General features: G+C 46.7%; 1 protein-coding gene across 1 annotated transcript in view; it reads left to right on the top strand.

Annotated features, from left to right (window-relative positions):
- Window positions 1-18,382, top strand: part of BAZ1A (bromodomain adjacent to zinc finger domain 1A) — a 56,662-nt gene that overhangs the window by 14,070 nt on the left and 24,210 nt on the right. Inside the window, exons 8-18 of the mRNA XM_083166294.1 lie at window positions 544-613; window positions 2,442-2,584; window positions 3,090-3,185; window positions 3,305-3,443; window positions 3,532-3,678; window positions 4,057-4,152; window positions 5,327-5,551; window positions 5,759-5,924; window positions 8,671-8,769; window positions 9,829-9,941; window positions 15,422-15,967. Coding sequence (XP_083022420.1) covers window positions 544-613; window positions 2,442-2,584; window positions 3,090-3,185; window positions 3,305-3,443; window positions 3,532-3,678; window positions 4,057-4,152; window positions 5,327-5,551; window positions 5,759-5,924; window positions 8,671-8,769; window positions 9,829-9,941; window positions 15,422-15,967 — 1,840 coding nt within the window. The remainder of the gene's footprint in view (window positions 1-543; window positions 614-2,441; window positions 2,585-3,089; window positions 3,186-3,304; window positions 3,444-3,531; window positions 3,679-4,056; window positions 4,153-5,326; window positions 5,552-5,758; window positions 5,925-8,670; window positions 8,770-9,828; window positions 9,942-15,421; window positions 15,968-18,382) is intronic.

Raw genomic sequence — 18,382 nt, 5'->3', positions numbered from 1 at the left:
AACTCAGACGTTGTAATATAATCAAACGTAATAGTTATTGTGTACAATTGGCTATTAGATGTATGCACTCACAAAGGAGCACAACTGTCACAAGGATATTCATATGGTATTTGGGCTACTCCTTTATACACACTTCACTGCCCCTTATCTATTCTAGGCTGGCTCACTTGTTAATCCACAAGGGGAAGTCGCTCATTAATTGTAGGGAGATGGTGTCTGAATAGTCCTTGGTTGCCAAAAGTAAAAGCCTCCGATTACGTCGGCCATGCTGGACAAAATCGGAATTAAAGGGGCAATCCATTACATGGCATGGTTTTGCCTTGTAATAGATTGCCCCCTTTTTAAGAAAAAAAAAAGTTTTTGTCCGGCATCCGGAATGACCGCGGAACTTGGAGGCTATTACATTTGGCTGCGGTAGACTTGTGTAGACTAGTGAGTCAGCTATACATCCTGGCATATTAACTATTGTATTTTTTTATATGTTTAAAAAAAAAAACCCTATCCTAAATAATTTTTTTTTATTATTTTTTTAACATAAACAAGCAAAGTCCCATCGCAGCTGCCAGAGAGCGCCAGCGTATCATGCAGCACAAAAATGAACTGAAAGCTATGGGTAAGACCGTTATATATCCACTGTATCTGATTCTATTACTTGCGGGCTCTTCTTTCACAGATGGAGAGCGTTCCCCATGCTTTGTGTTCTCCCTGTGCCACTCTGCAGTTGGAAAACACTTCTCAGAGGAGAACCGTGTCATGTTGCTTTACTCCCTTCTGTTAAGAGAGTGCATGAATGTCCTCTATGGCAAGGAGGTCTGTAGAACATCATTCCTCCCCAGTTCTTAACAGGCTGCACAGCTACTGGGACACAGAGCTGCTAATACCCCTTTCACACTCGCAGAGCCGGGTCATACCCGGGAATGTGTTCCTGGGACTGTACCCTTTCGCACTGCACTCAGACCTGGGATCGACCCGGGACAGCCCCATTCACACTGATCCTGGGAAATTCCTGCAAATACATATGCATGTTGTTAGAAATGGACTCCAGGGCTCTGAAAGATGACATCAGCATTTGCGAGCCCAAGAAAGCTCCAATCAGCAGCTTTTTTAAAGTCCCGTGTACCCAATCCCAGGTACGGGACCATTCACACTGACCGCATCCTGGGTCGCTTCCAGAATCTACCCAGGTCAGGACCTGGGTAGAAATCCCGGGATGTTCATCCGGGGATATTCTTTCAAGACCCTTTCACACTGAGCTAAATCCCGGGTTGATGCGCGTTCATGTGCAAAAACCCGGGATATTTATCAAAGTGTGAAAGGGGTACTAGTCTCTACTTTTACATGAAGGCTAATACATTGTTGCTGTTTATTGTACAGTGGTTTGGTATCGCAGTGTTAACCATGGGGGCACTGACTGCTCTGAGCAGGATATTGTGCATTGGGCCTGTGCTGCTATGTAGAGAGATTGACCGGCCTTACTAGGGAGTTGAATGATGGCTAATATGCAGAAAACCGTTTTATCGAAGTAAAATATATAATCGTTACAATGCATTGATAGTATAACCAAACCAAAGTATAAAATGGTGCTATACTTTTAGCATAGTGATGGGGAACCTTTGCCTTGCTACAGTTTTGCTATTTAGCCATTCTAAAACTGTTGCAGAGCATGCTGGGATGTGTAGTTCAACAACAGCTGGAGGTCTGAAGGTCCCTTATCCCTGTTTTAGCGCAATGAATCCGGTGTGCAGACAGATCCGTGTTGTACAATGTATAAACAGGTCAATCCCACATCTGTCTCTGCTATCCTACTCTTCAGTAACATTGGGGCATTGGTAAGATCAACTCAGTGGTTCGGGATGCCAACGCCTGCCCACAGCCCCTTTTACCCAGGATTTCTTTATCTGCACCACGTACAATATGGGAAGTGTATAACTTGAACTGTTCATACACTACAACACCAAGGTGCTGCCTGGCAAGGGAAAGAGAATGGACGGGTTCTTCTCCAGATACAAGAGAGAAGTTGTTGGTTTATAAGAAAGGTGAAGATGTGATGTCCTGACCCATAGGGCCAAATTTAAATGATTTTCTGCTGGCAGCCTCTAAAGGGCATCCAACAGAGCTATTCAATTGTAGCACCGTTCTGGTGTGTATGGCTGGAATGCCCGACTAGTCACCCGTTTGAACGAGAAAATGGGGCTTTTCGCATTGCGCCCATTTGGTTAGATTTAGCAGCTATGGGTGCCTAAACACAACCTTAATGGGCGCGATATGCACAATAAAAACAGGCGATTCTATATCCCCCAACGATCTCCTGTTGCTTTAGATGGAGATCGGGCCTGATCAATCATTGGAATCTGACTCCGAGTCAATTTTTGGATGCAATAATGTTTCTTGTTAAATAATTATATCTATAAAGCAGAAACTTTACTTTGTTTCCCCATCAGAATTGGCAAGAGCAAGAATGAGAAAGGAACGTGCAGAAAATGCAAGACCTAGGAACCGAGAAAAGCAGATGGCAGCTCCTCCGAAGGAGCACAGGCTGAAGAAGAGAGAAGAAAAAGAAATCATTAAATTAGAAAGAGAAAAGGTTCGCAGAAACTCCTCTCCCTCTCTACACGCCAGCAACGGTCTGGTTTATTACTACTGCACTTTGTGCACTTTGGTGTTTTAGCTCATTTTGCTAGTCGAGCCGCTTGACCCGTTGGGCAAGGCGGCCACCTGGTCCTCTGTTTATACTTTTTATCCAGGTTTTTTTCAGGCTAAATGTGTTGGCAGGTAGAGATGCTAGTTTTGGGTAAATAGTTTTGCACACCTTTTGTCTGAGCATTCCCTCCCCTAGGGGGGCAGCTTTGTCCTCTGTTAGAGAATAGGATTTGCACTCACCATTAAATCTGTTTAAAATTGGAGGACACTGTAGCAGTGTACCGCAGATGGAATAAGAGAAACTTAATGTTGCCAAAAATCCTTTGACCCTTTTTGTAAACGTGGTGCTAGGCAGAGTAGTTTTTATTTGTTTATTTAAAAAAAAAAGTTTGTTGCCACTTATTCCCCTTTTTTATGTATGTACACTATACACAATCTTGTGGCTTCAGGAACGAGAAAAAATACGTGAAGAAAAACGTAAATATGCGGAGCGCATAAAACTGTGGAATAAACGGCGGGAAGACATGGAGTGCGATGATCTGAAGGTAGGTCTGTTGACATGCCTGCCCAGAAGTATGCTATAATTGGAGCTTTTCAGGGCTTCTTTCTTTCTTAAATTATCTACAGTTGCACGCAATTTATATATTTTTTGGTCCACTTTCAGGAGCTTCCTTTACCTACTCCAGTGAAAACCAGGCTCCCTCCAGATTGTTTTGGAGATGCAATTATGGTGTTAGAATTTTTATATGCGTTTGGAGATCTCTTTGACCTTGAGGATGAATTTCCTGATGGAATAACGTTTGGTATGTAAAATAAATCTATCCGCACTGTGCTGCAGGTTATGACCAGTCACAGTTCGGATGATTATATGGAAGGATTCTCTCTTTACAGAAGTGCTTGAAGAGGCTTTAGTCAGCAGTGATCCGGAAGGCCCTCTCTGCGAGTTGCTGTTCTTCTTCCTAAGTGCCATTTTCCAGGCCTTGGCAGAAGAGGAAGAGGAAGTGGCCAAAGACCAGATAACAGAAGCGGAAACAAAAGGTCAGAAGTCTGCGCACTTGTAGCGTTTATGAAGGAAATGTTAATGGCCAATAACCATTTGCAATAAGAGCACAGATGGGTCTTATCGCTCCTCTAGGAGCACATGGATAGATGTATGAAGCAGTCATAAGGGTGAAGTGAGCCAGAGGAGAAGCGTCCCATGGCAACCAATCAGCTGCTCTGCATAAATTTTTTTTTATTATGCAAATTACAGGTGTGACTTCAGAGCGGATTGGTTGACATGGGCAACTTCTCTCCCCTCATACCTCCGACCCTGGCGTTTGTTACGGGGTCAAGTAGGTCACCCAATGTTATGGAATCCTGATGCACTGTTGAACTGTCAATTTATCTAACCCATGTCTGCTTTTATGTTTACAGGCCTGACGGAAGCTTTGGGTGAAGACCTAGACACCACTAAATCCGCACTGTCAGCAGTAGCCTCTTTAGCAGCAGCTTGGCCACAGTTAAATCATGGTGTGTAGGTTACATTTTATTTTTTTTTCTCCTGTTTGGTGGTAATTAATATAGAAATATATATTTGGAAAGGTCTAGAACAGTGTTCTCCCCAGAATTTTTTTCCATCAAGAAGTAGCCGGGTGGGGGGTCTTCGCAATAATAGTGTTTTACTCCTGACCTTCAGAGTTTAAGTTTTTAGTCATCCAAATACCACACAATTATTCTGTCACAGACACAATTACTGTCCTGCCATAGAATGTTCCAACTAGTTGGTACCACAGAATGATAAGCAGCACCCAGAATAAATAATGCCCACACAAAATGCTAAGCAGGGTGTACACAGAGACAGTGACATTGTGATCACTGCTGCTCAGTCAGGCAACTGAACAGCGCACCCTGTCTTTTTTTATTCAGGGAGGGAGGGATCACAGTCCTCCACCTGACGCAACCTTTCTCTGTGATAGGCCACGTGCCTGCCTCCCACCACACTGATCGTACCCTGACACCCGGCGCTCTCTCCAGTTAGACCTTGTTGCAGGCGGACACTAATTCCGGACAGACTGTCCGATGGGAAGATCATGTGGCACTCACGTCCGCATAACTCTGCCGTGTCAATCACATGATCTTCCCATTGGTCCGTCCGGAATCCACCTCTGCCTGCAACAAGATCTAATTGGTGAGAGTTCAGAATATCAGGTCACTACGAGTGCTGGGTGGCAGGGCATCTCTTGACGAAAATGTAAGCCTGTGGAGAACACTAATCTATTACCGACAGCCTGTAGAGGACAATCGCAGGGAAGGTGTTTCAGCACTCGGGCAGATTTATTAAGCTTGGAGAAGAGATAAACTGGAGATAAAGCGGAGAAAAGGTAAAAGGAGATAAAGCAGCAGCCAATCAACTCCCAACTGTCTTTTACAAACACAGCTGATTGGCTGGTGCTTTATCTCCTTTTACCTTTTCTCCGCTTTATCTCCAGTTTATCTCTTCTCCAAGCTTAATAAATCTGCCCCTGAGTGAGCTCAGGCAGTCACTGAATGGGAGCAAGGAGATGAGATTCGCTAGGGTAGTGCTAGTGTTGAATATGAGGACGGAACCTGTCTGTGTGAGTGAGCTCAAATGTTTTTTCTATGTTTAATGTGTAAGACTATGTTTGGGGAGATTGAGGTAACAACCTGTGAATCTTTCTCCCAGGCTGCAGTCTAAAAGACCTGGCTTTAGACAGCTGCACTCTTTCAGAGATCCTTCGCCTACACATTTTGGCTTCTGGAGCAGACTCAAACTCGGCCAATGCCAAGTACCGGTACCAGAAGCAGGGTGGCTTTGTTGCAACTGATGATGCCTGCATGGAGCTCCGTATTAACCATCCTGCGATCCTGAAGAAGCTGTCTAATATCTCCGTGTATGCCTTGTCCCCTGGTGAGAAGCTGATTTGAACAGCCCCCTTGATTTAAATTATCTCCTTTTTTATTAGTGCGCAAATACAACCAGACCTGCTGATATTATAGTATCTATTGCTCTATACTGTCTGTCAGTAGGCCGATGTGCCAGAGTCGTAGTGCTGTGTTAATGAACAAAGTAGACTGCACATCAATTTTATGTCATGGTCCATACACTGTTTCTTAGATGAGAAGCTGAAGATTCTCCATGCACTCTGCGGGAAGCTGCTTACGTTAGTTTCTACCAGAGACTACATTGAGGACTGCGTTGAAGAGCTGCGTCAGGCTAAGCAAGAGTTTAGAGAGCTGAAAGCTGAACAGAATCGTAAGGAGCGTGAAGAGGCTGCTGCCAGGTTTGTGGAACAGCTTAGAAATGCAGTCAGCAATTAGGGGTTTATTCTAGAGTGAGTGTATGTATGTTATACACACTCACAATCTCCCAACACGACCCTCTCCAGGAGGGACAGAAAGTTCTGCTCCTGGACTTAAGGTGCATTTTTGTACAATTTTTTTTTTTTTTTTACCAATTTCGGTTATCTCGGCCATTCTGAATGACAGGAGGTCAAAATATCTTTCAGTGCGTTTGAGACTAACAACAAATGATGATGCCCATACCCGCCAGTTGTTCATCAAGGTTGTCAACTGTGCATGCAGCTCAATTTGGAAATCTTTCAAAAAGAGCCTATAAACTGTATCTTTCAACATCTTTCGTCCAGGACACTGGGTTCAAGGGAGAGGTCTTTCAACGAAATTGGGAAAAAAAAATTGTACAGTGTGTATGCACCTTCAATGTATGATAAGGTGCTTGAAAACAGGTGATGTCAGTCATACATTACCAGGGAAGTGCAGGAGCGGAGCAATGTGTCCCTGAAGTAAGGCACTTGATGGGGGTGGGGGAGTTCTAGCTTTCTCTGAGAGGTTTCAGCCTTGGGCTGTTTACGGTTTTTGGTTGCGTCCCCCTACTCCTGCTATAATACTATCAACCCTGGATTTTGGAAACCAGGCAGAACCCAACACAGTTTCCCACTTTTTTTTTTTTAAATACAATACCAGCTCTGGCTCATTGGTTAGGAGTGGATTGGGGGGAAGCCCCAATTGTATTTTTTTTTTTCTTTTCTCCCTGGGTGACATTGGAACCATGGGTATAGTTGAGCTGGAGAATTTTGTGCACTGAAAGGTTAACTTTGTATACAAAGTGAGGGATAGGAAAGGAGAAGGATGTGCTCTCTGCAAAGTTAACCGTTGTTTTCCAGACTCCTCCACTATACCCATGCATCCAGTATCCCCCATAGATCCAGAGAAAGGGATTCATCAGGTAAAAACCAAGATTCTTTGTAGCTGCATCATCGAAGACCGTGGTTCTCAACCTTTGTCCTCACATACCCCCCCAACAGTGCACGTTTTCCCTCTCACCCGGCAGGTGCACAGTTGCAATCATTAGTCACTGACACATTTTTAAATATCACAGGTGGAGCTAATTATTTCATCTGTGGAGACACCTGCAAAGCATGCGCTGTTCGGGCTCTTGAAGACTGATGTTGGGAACCACTGACCACTTCCGATGTGACTTTTGTTATTAAGCCTGTCGACACGGTCTACATTTTGGATGTTTATCTTTTCTGGTTCTACATTTACATGTTTTGAGTGGATATACATTTCAACCTATTTATTAATTTCCATATTGTTTACATAGTCTCTAGACCAGTGGTGGCCAACCCGTGGCTCTTGAGCCTCATGCGGCTCTCCCCCTTGTAAAGTGCGGCTCCTGCTCCCACTTCTTGCCACCGTCCGTCCCAGTCCCCCCTGCTGCCGGTTCCCTCAATCCCTTCTCCTTCTGAGGGGAGGAGAGTGCGCTCTTGCGCATCTCTCCTACCCCTTACTGTGCATCCTTGTGACTGGGCCGTCTGCCAATCAGAGCTTGCGGGCCAGCAGCCAATCAGGAGCCGGCCAGCGAGCTTTGATTGGTGGACGGCCCAGTCAAAGGGAAGTGAGGGGGAAGGAGACGCGTGGTGTGGTGTGCTGTGCTGTGCTGTGCTCTCCTCCCATCGGTGACATGACAGGAGGACTGCAGGGGGACACCAGACTGTCCTCTCCCCGCCGGCAGCAGCAGCAACAATGGTGAGTGCTGCTGCTGGGGAATTTGCACTGTGGGGGCATAGCAGTTTGTGGCACTGTGGGGGCATAGCAGTTTGTGGCACTGTGGGGGCATAGCAGCTTTTTGGCACTGTGGGGGCATAGCAGCTTTTTGGCACTGTGGGGGCATAGCAGCTTTTTGGCACTGTGGGGGCATAGCAGCTTTTTGGCACTGTGGGGGCATAGCAGCTTTTTGGCACTGTGGGGGCATAGCAGCTTTTTGGCACTGTGGGGGCATAGCAGCTTTTTGGCACTGTGGGGGCATAGCAGCTTTTTGGCACTGTGGGGGCATAGCAGCTTTTTGGCACTGTGGGGGCATAGCAGCTTTTTGGCACTGTGGGGGCATAGCAGCTTTTTGGCACTGTGGGGGCATAGCAGCTTTCTGGCACCGTGTGGTGCATACCTGGCACCGTGGGGGGCATATGTGTATCTGGCACTATTGGGGGCATATGTATATATGGCACTGCACTATTGGAGGCATATATGTATCACACCCACCCAAGGGGTCAAAATAGACTACACCCCTTTTTTTTTTGGCGCATGCGCCTTCGGGGCGCGCATGATGTCGGCTCTTTAGCTTGACTACCGATATTTTTCGGCTCTTTACCTCTGACCGGTTGGCCACCTCTGCTCTAGACCATTTAACTGTCTACATATTGATTTTATACATTGTTTAAACGTCAACAGGAACTATATACCTGACTAGATTTCATTATCATGCCTATATATTGAGTGTTTAATTTTTGCCTTTATAAGTGATCTCCCATACCTATAAAAGGGGATAATGGCACAACAAGCAAGTTTTAGTTTCAGAAGTGCCTATTCCAGCCACAACGCCCTTTTTAGACCCCATGGTTTAGCAGTGTAACCCAGATAGGCTGAAGGAGATAATGATCTATCCGTATATAGATCTTGTTTGTATTTGGTGCAAGTTTAACATGATTGACACTCATTGCGTATTGGTAGGATCCGTAAGCGGAAAGAGGAGAAGCTGAAGGAGCAAGAGTCGAAGATAAGGGATAAACTGAAAGAAGATGAGCACAATGAATCCACTAAAAGTGCAGGGTAATTGCATTTCCTCTAATGGAACTAAATTGTACAGACATGTTACCAGGTGTTTGCATGGAGATTTCCTCATCTAATGTTCTCAAACCTTGTATAGCGGAGAAGTGGGTACAGCGACCATCACAACAGGTCTGCTGCTAGCTTTTACCAAGTACATGCCATAAAATGATAGCAGCCCATTGAGTGAGCCACTGTTACACCTGTCCCTTCTTTAGAAGATTTGGTACTAAAGTGCTATGCACTTTTGTCCAAGACATTGGCAGAGGCACCAGAATACTGTGCCTCAGACTATAATTTGGGTCTTTTAACCCTTTGAGTCCCAATGTTGCTGTGAGCAATCCTCAAAACATCTGCCAAAAAATGCCATTGCCGCTCACAGCGACTGTTCTTTTAGTATAAATAAATACAAATACGGCTGAGTCAATTCATTGAAATTTAGTTGAATATTGCACCAAAAAAGCAGCACTGGTGTTTTAAGGGATATGTTGATCTCACAGCAATGTTGGCTCTCCAAGGGTTTAACCCTTTTGCTGGCACTCCTGAGAAATGCCCAGAATGGCAAACTCAGAAAATCCTTGGGAGTGCCACTGCCTTTGCTCCTTCTTACCGCGGGCAGAGCCGCTGCACTCAGCTTCAGCTGCTGCCTGTCTCCTGAAGCCGCCCTTCCCAGCTTTGTGGGTCGTGACCTTGCTAACGTTATGCCGCACACAGCCAGGTTGCTGGTGGCAGGACGGACAGTGGCTGATCAAATGTGTAGGCTGCCCGGCCCCTGGAAACAGTGGTGATGGGGGGGTTTTAGGGAGCACTCACAAAAAAACTTGCCCGGTGGGGAGCACTCCCTAAAAAAAAAAAAGCCACTGAAGGGGTTAATAAAAAAATGTTTGCCAATTTTCACACCTATTTTGACAAATTCCCTTGGATTAATGTATTTTTTGACCATGAATTAGTCTGTCTTGATTCACTCTCTGCAATTAACCCACCTGCGTCTTTATTGTGTTCAGTTTTAGTGTTCTGCTTTGTGATTTCTAACAATTCCTAGTCTTTACATTGGCTCCACAGAAAGGAAGATGATTTAGACACCAGCTCGGAGTATAAGGACAATGAGCAGGGTGACCTGTACATAGCCTCCGAGGATGAAGATGGGTCACCATCTACTGGCAAAACGAAAAAAGGTAACCTGGATCAAATGCCCACATTATTCACGCAGATGTAAATATTGTTTTCCCCCCACCCAAAGGAAGTCTCTTTGATACAGTAGATGATTTTTCTTTTGCAAAGAGCATTTTATTTTGGTTTAAATGTATCTTTCCTCTACCTCCCCATGGCAGCATACATATGGGTTACGCCCTCTTGGGTAGATATCTGGAAAGGAACACAAAAAAACAGACACTGCCCCTATATAAGGACCTCCTCCCTTGGGCTCTGCGTCTTTTTTTCCTTTCCGGGTAGATGTGCATGGCTTACCCTGTGAAGTGGCTGAGAAGAAGGCTGGCTCCCCTGCCGAGTGCAGTAAGGGGTAATGGCGTTTTTGGACCCCCGCTGTCGAGGGCAGTTGGGACGTCCATCTGCTGGGGTACCCCGCCGCCAGGAGCGGTTGCGGGTAACGACGCCGGCATTAGCAGCAGGCATGGATACAGAGGGAGAGGCGCACTTCCGTGACGCGGCGCGTGATGACGCAGGGCGTCACGCGTGGTACATAGGAGACGCCTGAGAGCGTCTGAGGTCATCGGAAGGCGTCTCAGAGTGTCTGGATGCCGGTGATCGTGCACAGGACTGTGTCCATACGGAGGTGCAGACAAGCGGAAAGCGTGTGTTTGATACCAGCAGACTGGGGTAAGGTCCCGACAAGCAGCAGCGCTGCTGGGACTTGGTTGTTTTACTTACCTATAACGGAGGTCTCATGTTGTTTCAGTGAGTCTGTGATAAAAATAATAATGGAGGAAGAGAAAAAACAGCCGAGTAAGCCAGGGTAAGCCACATTGAAATAGCGCTGTTTTGGCTAAGAAAATTTTTTTTTATGCATATAACTAAAATAGGGTTTTTCTGCTAGGTCTGATACTGGCAAAGAAAAAGGAGAAGTTAAGGCTAAGCACAAAAGGAAGTGCTCATCCTGTGATAAAGTATTACCTGATAAATGCTCAGGTCCTGAATGCAGCAAATGCAGGAGCTCGGTGCAGATGGGATCTATACAGATAACTGATTTAGTTAAATTGCTTAAAACTGAGCTGGCAGACACCTTTATGTCTAAAGATGAGTTTGTCAAGTCCTCAGGGAAGAGGCCTAGGGCAGTGCGTTCTGACTCCGAAGGATCAGAGCCAGGCCCCTCTGGAAGAGATGGAAGAAGGAGAAGTATTCCAGGAAAAAGATGGGGTGGAGTTTAACCCTGACTTACTGGAGAACCTACTTTGCTTAGTGCATAAGTCACTCAACATAGAGGACCCTCAGGAGGAGGGTAAGCTGCAGGATCTTTTGTTTAAGGACAAAAAGAGGAAAAATAAAGCCTTTCCATTATCTAAAACGCTACAAGAGGTAGTGGAAGAGGAATGGGGACACCCCGATAAAAAGGTGGCAGTACCCTTAAGAGTATCTAAGATGTACCCCTTTGACCATGAGCAGGTCAAAAAGTGGGATGAGGCACCCAAGGTGGATGCGGCTATAGCACGCATCTCAAGGAAAACGACGCTTCCATTAGAGGATGCGAACATATTTAAGGACTCAATGGAAAGAAAAATTGAGATGAGTCTGAGGAAGCAACATACCACAATAGGGGCTTCTATGAAGGCTTCATCAGCAGCAGCAGTAACTACCAGAGTCCTAAGATCATGGTGCCAGGACCTGGAGTCCGACATGTTGGATGGCATTAAGAGGTCAGAACTGCTGAAGGTGGTACAAAACATACAGGTTGCTGTAGAATTTTTATGTGATGCTTCCCTGGATATGGTACGGTTGGCGGCCAGATCTAACGCTACAACTGCGGTAATAAGAAGGGCCTTGTGGCTGAAGCCTTGGGCGGCGGACAGTCAGTCCAAAAACAAACTTATCTCTTTGCCCTTCCAAGGGAGTTACTTGTTTGGGCAACAATTAGACGAAATTATCACTAAAGTATCAGGTGGTAAGTCGGTATGGCTACCGCAAGATAAGGCCGCAAGAAGGGGGTCATTCAATAAATCATCCCGGTACCAGTCCACGGACTTCAGAGAAGCGAAAACATATAGGCCAGGCAGAGGCTTTCGCAGGCCTTGGCTGGGTAACAGATATAATTTTCGTGGACAAAGAGGCAGAGATGGTAGGTTTGCCTTCAGGCAAAACCAGCAATGACGCCAGAGAGAAAGTAGGCGGCAGGCTGATGCAATATCAACATGCTTGGCATCAGTCAGTACAGGACAAGTGGGTATTGGAAGTAGTCTCATCAGGCTACAAAATAGAATTTGTCACAGTACCAGGAAGCTGGATGGAAGTATCACCTATCCCCAGCAATTCGGAAGAAAGAGCTGCCTTATTCAGCAGCCTACAGACCATGATAGAACAAGGAGTGGTCATAAGAATTCCCAAACAAGACGAAGATCTGGGATGGTTTTCAAGATTCTTTGTCGTGAAAAAACCGTCAGGGGGGTTCAGAACTATATTAGACCTAAGAAGGCTGAATACCTATGTTCATGTGAAACGATTCAGAATGGAGTCAATCAGATCCATCATACCAGATATAGAAAGAGGGATGTTTCTAACAACAATCGATCTAAAGGATGCATACTTACACGTCCCGATATTTCTGGGACACCAAAGGTTTCTCAGGTTTCGCCTAAGACAAATAACATACCAGTTCACATCGCTGCCGTTCGGCCTGTCTACATCCCCGAGAACTTTTACAAAAATTCTGGTGGTTCTGGTGGCCAACTTAAGGGTGTTAGGCATTGCAATCTGGCCGTACTTGGACGACCTTTTGATTGCGGCAGATACCAAAGAAATGGCGGAAGCACATACAAGGATAGTGCTAGACTACTTGAGACAACACGGATGGTTAATCAACATCCAAAAAAGTCAGCTAGTACCGACACAAGAGGTGAAGTACCTAGGGGTCATTCTGGATACAAAAGAAATGACTATAAAATTAACAGAAGACAGACGCCTAAAGCTTCTACAGGAGGTAAAAGGGATGTTAAGGAAAAAGGTGGTGTACTCAGAAGACTGCATGAGGGTACTCGGTATCCTGTCGGCCGCATTAGATACGACCAGTTGGGCCAGATTCCACATCAGGACGCTGCAGAATTGCTTCTTGAGACAGTGGAACGGGGATGCGAGGGACCGAAGACAGAGAATATATCTGTCAAAAGGAGCGATAGAAGATCTGCTCTGGTGGTCAAAAGCACACAGGCTGACCAAGGGGAAGTCATTCGCGACCAGTCCACAAGTAGTGGTGACAACGGACGCCAGCGAGACAGGATGGGGCGCGGTGTGCGAAGAGCAGTCGACACAAGGAGAATGGGACCAGGCTATGGGCCGGCAACATTCAAACGTAAGAGAGATGCGGGCGGTGTTCTTGGCATGTCAAGAATTTCAAGAGCTAATAAGAGGCAAAGATCTGATAATAAGATCGGACAACCAGTCAGTGGTCATGTACCTGAACAAGCAAGGGGGTACAAGGAGCCGGAAACTGATGGCAGAAGTCACGCTTATCCTGAAATGGGCAGAACGTCATGTCAGGAGCATCTCTGCAGTATTCGTGGCAGGGAGAGAAAACGTCAGGGCAGACGCTCTGAGCAGGTACAGGCTAGTCCCAGGAGAGTGGGAGTTGTCAGCAGCGGTGTTTACACAACTGACAAAAGAATGGGGGGTACCAGAAGTGGACCTGATGGCAACGGCAAGCAATGCAAAGGTTCCAAGGTTCATCTCCAGACACTGGGAGCCGACAGCATGGCAGACGGACGCTCTCACGGCGAAGTGGGGAGCGGAGCTGGTGTATGCGTTTCCCCCGTTTACAATCATCCACAGATTCCTGAACAAAGTACAGCGAGAGACTGCCACGGTAATAACGATCCTGCCCTACTGGCCAAGAAGACCTTGGTTTGCCAAACTAGTAAGGATGGCGATAGCGGGGCCATGGTTCCTACCCGACCACGAGGATCTCATCGGGCAGGGTCGGTTTCATCAACGACAGCCAGCAAGCTGGAGCCTGGCGGCCTGGTTACTGAAACCAGGACACTTAGAGGGAAAGGGTTTTCCCAGAAAGTAGTCGACACATTACTGAAAGCAAGGAAGAAGTCGACATCCGTGACTTATTATAGAATATGGGGCAAGTATGTATTCTTCTGTAAAGAAAATAACAAAAACCCTAGGTTAATACCTACCATTCTGGACTTCCTGCAAGCGGGATTAGAGAAAAAGCTGGCGGCAAATTCTTTAAAAGTACAGATTTCGGCCATTGGGGCGATGTTAGATACAAAAATTGCGGACAATAAGTACATCCAGAGGTTCGTTCAGGCGATTAAAAAGATCAGGCCAACCTTCCACAACCCCATGGCCCCGTGGGATCTTAATCTGGTACTTAACGCACTGACGGAGGCTCCATTCGAGCCTATAGAGGAGATATCGCTCAAGTATCTTACGATGAAAGTGGTTTTTCTTATAGCCATTACGTCAGCAAGGAGAGTATCTGAGCTCCAGGCCCTGTGGGTGCAAGAACCATTTTTAAACTTCTTCGAAGACAGGGCAGTGCTGAGGACGAATCCTACATTTTTACCTAAAGTAGTTTCCAGCTTCCATCTCAACCAAGAAATAATCCTTCCTTCATTCTGTGCGAATCCTAAGAATACTAAAGAAGAAAGGCTACACAATCTAGATGTGACGAGGGCCTTAAAAGCTTACATAAGAAGGGTACAGGCTTTTAGGAAATCAAAAAGACTGTTCGTACTGATGGAAGGCAGGAATAAAGGGCTGGGAGCTACCAAAACTACCATTTCAAGATGGATTAAAGCATGCATCGGTGAAGCATACAAAATTAGGAAAGTGGAAATCCCGGTGGGGCTTAAAGCCCATTCGACCAGGTCCTTGGCGGCATCCTGGGCCGAAAGGGAGTCCACATCAATAGAAGAAGTATGCAGAGCAGCGTGCTGGTCATCTGCACACACGTTTACCAAGCACTACAGGGTAGACGTCACAGCATCCCAAGATGCCAGCATGGGGCGCAAAATATTGAGCGCAGTCGTATGATAGTAATACGTACAATCTACAGACGGAGGTGGTGAAGTAACCGTATCCTTTCGTAATTATGTATGTCCCACCCAGTGAAGTAAAACTGCTTGGGTATACCCATATGTATGCTGCCATGGGGAGGTAGAGGAAAGTACAGATTAGTACCTGTTAATAGGCTTTCCTCTACTCCACCATGGCAGCCGTTTTTCCCGTCCCATTTAAGTATTTAAGTATTTAAGTATTATGTTATAAGGAGCTGTTTAATAAGACACAGAGCCCAAGGGAGGAGGTCCTTATATAGGGGCAGTGTCTGTTTTTTTGTGTTCCTTTCCAGATATCTACCCAAGAGGGCGTAACCCATATGTATGCTGCCATGGTGGAGTAGAGGAAAGCCTATTAACAGGTACTAATCTGTACTTTTTGGAACTACAAACTGTCATAATTTAGCCTTTTTTTTTCTTAGGCATGAATGGTCCAAACAGCTGTAAATTAAAGAATAGAGACTCCCTGGGAAAGAGCCTGGCCTTGACAGTGGATGAAGAAGAGTGGCGGCAGAAACAGGAGAAGAGAGAACTGGAGTTGTTAGAAAAGATACAGCAAGTCACAGCCTGCACGAACACCTACCCTCTGGGCCGGGACCGATGGTACAGGCGATTCTGGACCTTCTTTTCTGTGCCAGGCCTGTTTGTGGAAGAGGATTATACGAATATAACTGAGGATATGCTGCAACCTCAACCTGTTTCTCAACAAGAATCTGAGCAGACTACTGCAGTGAATGGCCATGATTCTTCTGTCCACGAGGTCACAAATGACCATAAACCTTCTAAACCGGTCAATAAGCCAAATCGCTGGTGCTTCTATAACTCTGTAGAGCAGCTGGAGGAGCTGATTGAGAATCTGAACACGCGCGGATATAGAGAGAGCACCCTTAAAGATGTACTTGTACAGGACAAGAACAAAGTCTGTCAGCGACTGAGCGATTGTGCAGCTGATCGCTTCCATATACCAGGTATTTCCTATTAATACAAAGGTCTATTTCTCTATCATCCCTAAGGGATACTGGGAATTCACTTAGTACTATGGGTATAGATGGGGGTCCAAAGGAGCCTGTGCACATAAAACTTCAAACAGGGTGTGCTGGCTCCTCCCCTCTATGCCCCTCCTACAGCTCAATTTAGAAAAATGTGCTCTCAAGAGAGGATACCCACACTGGAGACTCCAGAGACGTTGTCCTGGTCCCTTCTCCCCAAATAGGTCTGGGTTATTACTCAAACCTGTCTGTCATACCGAAGCTGGATGGCTGGATGTCTCGGTTCGCCCAATTCTGAACCTCAAGTCACTGAATTACGAGTGTTCAAGTTCAGAATGGAGTCCTTGAGGGCGGATTTCTGGCCTCTCTGGATATCGGGGATGTATACCTGCACATCCTGATCTGGCCGCCCCATCAGGCATACCTACGGTTTGCCCTGCTGGAGGATCTTTACAGCTCCTCATAAAGGCGGGGACCAGGGTGTCAGCCAGCGTTTATTGGACCACTCAGTGGCGGTTCCATCACCGGTGGCTTCTAAATTATCAGCTGCTGCCTACCCAGAGGCTTCTCTTTCTGGGGATGATTCTGGAGACCGTGGCCCAGAGGATCTTCCTTCCTCCGGGCAAAGCAACAGCCATTCCGGAATTGGTCAGGAAGGTAGTGACGCCGAATCAGGTCTCAATCCATCTTTGTATTCACCTGTGTAGAAAGTTGGTGGTGTCCTATAAGCCCATCCAATACGGACGTTTCCACGCCAGGAGTTGTCAATGGGAACTCCTGCCCAAATGGTCGGGCTCCCACCTGCACATGCCTCTGCTGATATGGCTCTCCACTCTGGCCAGAGTTTCTCTGGCGTGGTGGCTTCAGTCGTCTCACCTGTTGGAGGGACGGCAGTTTGGGATCCAAAATTGGTCCTTTTAATGACGTATGTGAGCCGAAGAGGCTGGGAAGCTGTAACCTAAGGGGTGCAGTTTCAGGGCAGGTGGTCAAGCCACGAGTTTCTCCTTCCCATCATCATCCTGGACCTTCGGGCGATTTGATATGATTGACTATTCAGCAAGCTTATACTTCGGCAGCTTTGCCTGTTCTGAATTCTGTTAAGGCCCACTCGACTAGATTTGTTGGTTCCTCCTGGGTGACTGCCCGTGGAGTCTTGGCCATAAAACTTTGCCGAGCTGCTACTGGGTATGGGAATAACACATTTGTTAAGTTCTACAGGTTTGATACCCTGGCCAAAGAGAATACCCACTTTGGGCAGGTGGCGCTGCAACAAGCTCACCACTTTTCTGGAAGCTTTGGGACATCCCCATAGTACTAAGTGAATCACCAGTATCCCTTATGGGTGATAGAGAAATATTTTGTTTCTATTTAGACTTTTATATTACGTTGGTTTATAGATAAAATATATATATTTTTTAAACCCTCATGTATAGTAATTTGGTGTAGAGAATTGATTTCAGACTGTAGAGTGACTGTTGGATGGAATGAAAATGTTGTGGAATTCCGACTGTTGGGACGTTCAGGGGGGGGGGGGGTTTGTACTCGGTAACACCAAAATGCTAACTCCTGCTTAGTAACTGGAGCTGGGTCCAGCACTTTTACATTACGTGCAGCACCCAGTTCTTGTTACAGTATTGGGGCTGGCACTACACACAGGGGGGGGGGGGGAGAGCATCGGTCATGCTGCAGCCACAGCATGGCCTTTGTTAACGGGTCCTCGACTCAGAATCCGGCCCATAGAGAGTTATGAGTAGGTGGGTTTTGTTTTTTCCTTGTCAGGGTCCATGGGTCCCACAGGGGACATCGGGGTTGTAGGCGGATCCAGGGGGTCCGAGGCACCAATCAGCGAAGCTCTTAAAGGTTTTACCCAGCATGCCCGGGCCCTCTCCCCTACAGCCCCGCCTCCAGGCTACTGCCGCCAGTTTTTAGTTGGTGCCTGCATGAAGCAGACGCACCTGTAATCAGCAGGAATCACCTCTTTGAGGTGATTCCAAAAGAAGCTTTTTTATTTTTAAAACAGCTGCTACGGCGGCAGAAGCCGCCTTGCGGCAGAGTCGCTCCCCGCCGTCAGTGATTGACAGCGGAGTGAGCGTCTCCTTCACTCCTCCCGGCGCCGACCTCCTCAGAACAGCTTGAGGCAGACGGCGGAGGCGACGTCAGCGCCTAGCACCGCCGGACGTCGCTCTCCTGACAGCGTGGCCGGACCAGGAGCAGGTAAGGCTTCCTAAGGAAGCACTAATCGCTGTCCTGCCGCGGCGCGCTGGGAGACGCCCGCGGTGGCTGGCGTGGGCACTCGCTTCGGCCAGGGATCCCACTAGACCACCGGGGACAGAGCAGCAGGCTGGGCCTGAAGGGGGACCCATTTTTAAGTAGCTCTTATGCTCCGGTGGGGGA

This window comes from Crinia signifera, chromosome 12, assembly GCF_055691185.1.
Source record: "Crinia signifera chromosome 12, ASM5569118v1, whole genome shotgun sequence".
In the NCBI taxonomy this organism is placed as follows: Eukaryota; Metazoa; Chordata; class Amphibia; order Anura; family Myobatrachidae; genus Crinia; species Crinia signifera.
This window is presented reverse-complemented; position numbering and strand designations above follow the sequence as displayed.